Below are 4,160 nucleotides of genomic sequence, written 5' to 3'. Positions count from 1 at the left end.
TGTGTTGTGATTGGTTAGCTGGGCCAGTGTGTGTTGTGATTGGTTAGCTGGGCCAGTGTGTTGTGATTGGCAGCACTCTGCGCCTGGTCGGGAAATGTCATGCCCCTTACCATAGCCGCTGCCAGCTTCAGTGTAAATATTGCGTCAAAATCAAATCAGTTTGAGCGCGATTTAAACCCGGATGATTGTAACCACTCTAAGTTCGTCTGGCTTGGGAAAGCTAACGTGTCTCTGATATAGTAATAACACTCGTTGCCTTCTCTAGTGCAGCTCAACCAGGCCTCGTCCCATTCGTCAATATTTGTGATATCACAAATCCCGGAAAATATGCGTTGTAGTCCAAATGGTTCGTTGTAGTTTCTGAAAAGTGATTTCTGTTAAACAAAATATCTCCTTTTGAAGTGGACTTTGAGCTTTGTAACTTTGCAGATCTTTTTATGCTCAAACAGCAACAATACAGACTAAATAAAGTTGAAAAAAGTGAAAAAGCATAATAGGACCCCTTTAAGTGCTTTCATAAAGTTATAAGCTTTCCATTTCTCATTTTAAAATTCTGCCTAAAAAGGGCCCCAATCACTAAAGTTGTAAGTGTCTCAGCATATCCTCAAATTTTGGGAGAGAGAGTTGTTTTTTTTTGTGGTAGTCAACAGTATGAAACGTCTGCTGATTGAGCTTAACTTACAATATAGGCAGTTCACACCAAGAACGATAACTGTATTAGCCCATACTGATGACTGATAAGCTTCTGTATTTTTTACAGAACAATTCTTATCAAGTGCATGCTGCAGTTTTGTCATCTGCTGCTTTAAATGCTCAAACTCTTTAAAATTGAGTGGATTCTGATAGGCTGTCATTATTGTTCATCAGCTGGAAAAAACGTGAAAATCAGCTGGAAGATATTGTTCCTCTGTGTTGTTATCGTTATAGTTGCAGTGTGGACTTCCCTATTCTCCAAAAATTAGAATGATTATTGAAACTTTAGTTATTGTTCTTGGTGTGAACAGGCCTTTAGTCACTGTCACTGTGGGTACAAGTTGTATTCTTGGCTGTCATGACGAGAATAGAAAAGGGGCTTGACTTCAGTTATTCATACAGACTGAATTCAAACTGCTCCTGAAGCTGTTGTATGAACAGGCACATTTGTTATTAAATGTGGTTGTCAGTCCCAAACACTGGCTGTGTGAATGCATTCAATTATGTGAGAGGATTACAAATGTTTACAAAACCGCCCCATACCTTCTGCTGCAGCTCTCACAACTCAATATGCACTTGTAACATCTACTGAATTGTAAATGTCACACAGCCTGAGGGTTCGATGGGTTGTGTTGGTCGAAGTGGTAGTGTTTAAAGCTCAGGTGACCTTATAAACAAGTAATTTTAAGATGTTATGACTGCGAGGGGCATATCTGCGGGGTGAGGCATTGTTTGGCATCGATGATCCAGTTTATTCAGGTGTTGATGGTAGAATTAATGTCCTTACCTCTCTCTCTCTGACGTAGGTGAAGAAAGAGAACGTACGGTCCTGTGTTCTGGATTCAGAGGCGGTGGCCTGGGACAGAGAAAAGAAACAGATCCAGCCGTTTCAGGTCCTCACCACGAGGAAGAGGAAGGTAAGAGGAACAAATAGAGAGAAATTTGAACAGAAAAACAGCTGAATATGAAGGAAAGACACATAATTGAAAGGTTAAATGTATAAGGACAGAGATATTCCAGTAGCTTTTGGGAAGTTGATATGTCCTTCAGTGTGACATGCATTTTAAACCATTTTTAAAATATAAATTTTGCTAACTATTTTATAATTCTTATGCTTTCATGACCTTATTTGGAAAAGAAATATAAAGAAAATCAAATCTTGATGTTTATTAAAAGTACTTTAAAAGTTCACATGAGTTTGTGTGTATATTTCAGGATGTGGATGCATCTGAGATCAAGGTTCAGGTGTGTGTGTACGCCTTTGATCTGCTGTACCTCAACGGAAAGGTAAGACCATGATAACAGCTCATAGCCAATCACACTTGAATAATTTTGCATGAAATCTCTCTTTTTACCTGCTATGTGTTATTTTAGTGAATTATGTGTCTGTCGCAGTCTCTGGTGCGAGAGCCTCTAAGCAAACGCAAGGCTCTGTTACGGGAGAGTTTTGAGGAAAAAGAAGGGGAGTTTGTTTTTGCTCGATCTCTGGACGCTGACAACACGGAGGCCATCGCTGAGTTTCTGGAGCAGTCTGTACGAGGTGTGTGAATGACAGATCTAGAGCTGTGGCTCTATTGTATTTGTACTTTCATATGATAAAAAAATTTTGGTATCGTATTGGTTTGCAATTTAAAAATGTGGGTCCAAAACCAATTGATGATTGACAGACATTTAGAGTTGCATTACTCACTGTGAGGTGTTATTAAAGGGGTCATATGATACTTTTTTAAAGATCATTATTTGGTGTAACAGAATATGTTGACATGCTTTAATGGCGGGATTATGCAAATATTTCCACATAGTGGGGTAGATATGTGGGGGCGTGTTAGAATGAGCCGTTTTAGGGGGGCGTGGCAGAGTCTTAACTTTGATAAAGAATATCTCTTTGGTTTTGAGACTTTAGTCTCTGCAACTTCAGGGATCTTATCTATGCACAATCAGCTTGTAACACTCCAAAGAGAAAGGAAAACTTGAAATCGCATCATATGACCCCTTTAATCTCTATTCAAGGAGTTTTTCAATGGTTTAAATGTTTTGCAGATTCTTGTGAGGGCCTAATGGTGAAGACATTGGAAAAGCATGCAACTTATGAGATTGCCAAGCGCTCCCACAACTGGCTCAAGGTATCGCACACCACAGTGTGTTCATAGTGAAAATACACTTAATTAAAATGTTTGATTTGTCTTGTTAATGTAGTAAATGTTTTAGAATGCTATGTAGTCAATAGAAGAATTTCAGGAAAAAACTTGTGAAGTCAGACTGCAGGAAGAAAGGTGCTTTAGTCTCAGGCTACGTCCACATGAAGCCAGAGCTTGCCCTATCCGATCTTTTTTTTCCCCTCGTCTCAAGAAATATCTGCGTCCACATGAAACCGACACAAAACGATGTAGTATACATGCCAGACCAGCATGTGGCGCTGTAATTCTGCCACAGAGATACAAACGAACATGGAACAATACATTTATTAATCTGTGTTAATGTTAGTTAATAAAAAGTGAATACGTTCAGTGTTTGTTCATGTTTTTGTTGCTGTTACGTGACGTAGCGGTGTCTGACTAGGGGCGAGACGTGGGCTGATGACGTCATCATATGGATTCGCTGTCCACACGAAAACGCAAGAGTGGCGTTTTCAGATTTATCCACTCTGGGACCCGGTTTAAAAAAATATTGGTTTCACTCTCCCAAAACGGCGGATCCGTCTGGACGAAACGCCTATACGATACAAAATGTATGCGTATACAGCTAAACGTGTCTCCGTGTGGACGGGGCCTCAGACAGACACAAGCATCCTTTGTTTAAAAAAATAAAACCTAGATGAGTATTCAACGTCAGAAGGAAGGTGTAAGCCATTAAAGTGTAATTTCCACCCCATTAAGCTTTTCTCTTGCTCTGTGTCCATATCCTGACATTAAGGCTCAGTGTTGTGATGGAATATATACTCTTGACAGTAGAAATGAGACAGCCAGTAGAGATTCTTCTATATCAGGGGTCTCCAAACTCGGTCCTGGAGGGGCCGGTGTTCTGCAGAGTTTAGCTCCAACCCTAATTGAGCACACCTGAACCAGCTAGTTAAGGTTTTACCAAGCGGCAACCTTCCGGTCTCACACGTGAAACCAACAAGGAAGTGACTAAAACTGCAATTCATCGACTGGCCGCTAGAGGCTGGCTCCAAAAGGGAGTCAGTCCCATCGCTGTTCTCCATACACAATGTTTACAGTATGTTTACACGGCATTTTAAATCATGGCGGGTGAGGGCGTTTTCGTACGCGTTTGGCCAATCAATGTCTACTTGCGTCACGGGTAGTACCAGTTGTGCTGGTTAGACCCTGCTCCGGAGTAGGAGCTCATTTGGTTCTCGAAAAAGGCAGTTCGGTACTAACATCGCACCCAGTTCCGGCGGTGCGAAAACGCCAAAAAGTGGGTAGTTCCACAATTAGTTCTGGTACTATGAAAAGGTTCCCGCGGTG

The 4,160-nt window shown here is 41.0% G+C and overlaps 1 protein-coding gene across 2 annotated transcripts in view; it reads left to right on the top strand.

Annotated features, from left to right (window-relative positions):
* The window catches only part of lig1 (ligase I, DNA, ATP-dependent), a 23,491-nt gene that overhangs the window by 10,516 nt on the left and 8,815 nt on the right, over positions 1 to 4,160 (top strand). For both annotated transcript variants that reach the window (XM_016529956.1, XM_016529955.1), the window contains exons 19-22: positions 1,500 to 1,610; positions 1,909 to 1,980; positions 2,089 to 2,233; positions 2,734 to 2,816. In XM_016529956.1, the coding sequence (XP_016385442.1) occupies positions 1,500 to 1,610; positions 1,909 to 1,980; positions 2,089 to 2,233; positions 2,734 to 2,816 (411 nt within the window). The remainder of the gene's footprint in view (positions 1 to 1,499; positions 1,611 to 1,908; positions 1,981 to 2,088; positions 2,234 to 2,733; positions 2,817 to 4,160) is intronic.

The sequence above is a fragment of the Sinocyclocheilus rhinocerous genome, unplaced genomic scaffold (genome assembly GCF_001515625.1).
Source record: "Sinocyclocheilus rhinocerous isolate Xijiao unplaced genomic scaffold, SAMN03320098_v1.1 scaffold1112, whole genome shotgun sequence".
In the NCBI taxonomy this organism is placed as follows: domain Eukaryota; kingdom Metazoa; phylum Chordata; class Actinopteri; order Cypriniformes; family Cyprinidae; genus Sinocyclocheilus; species Sinocyclocheilus rhinocerous.
Note: the sequence above shows the minus strand (reverse complement) of the source record. Positions and strands in the feature narration are given on the sequence as shown.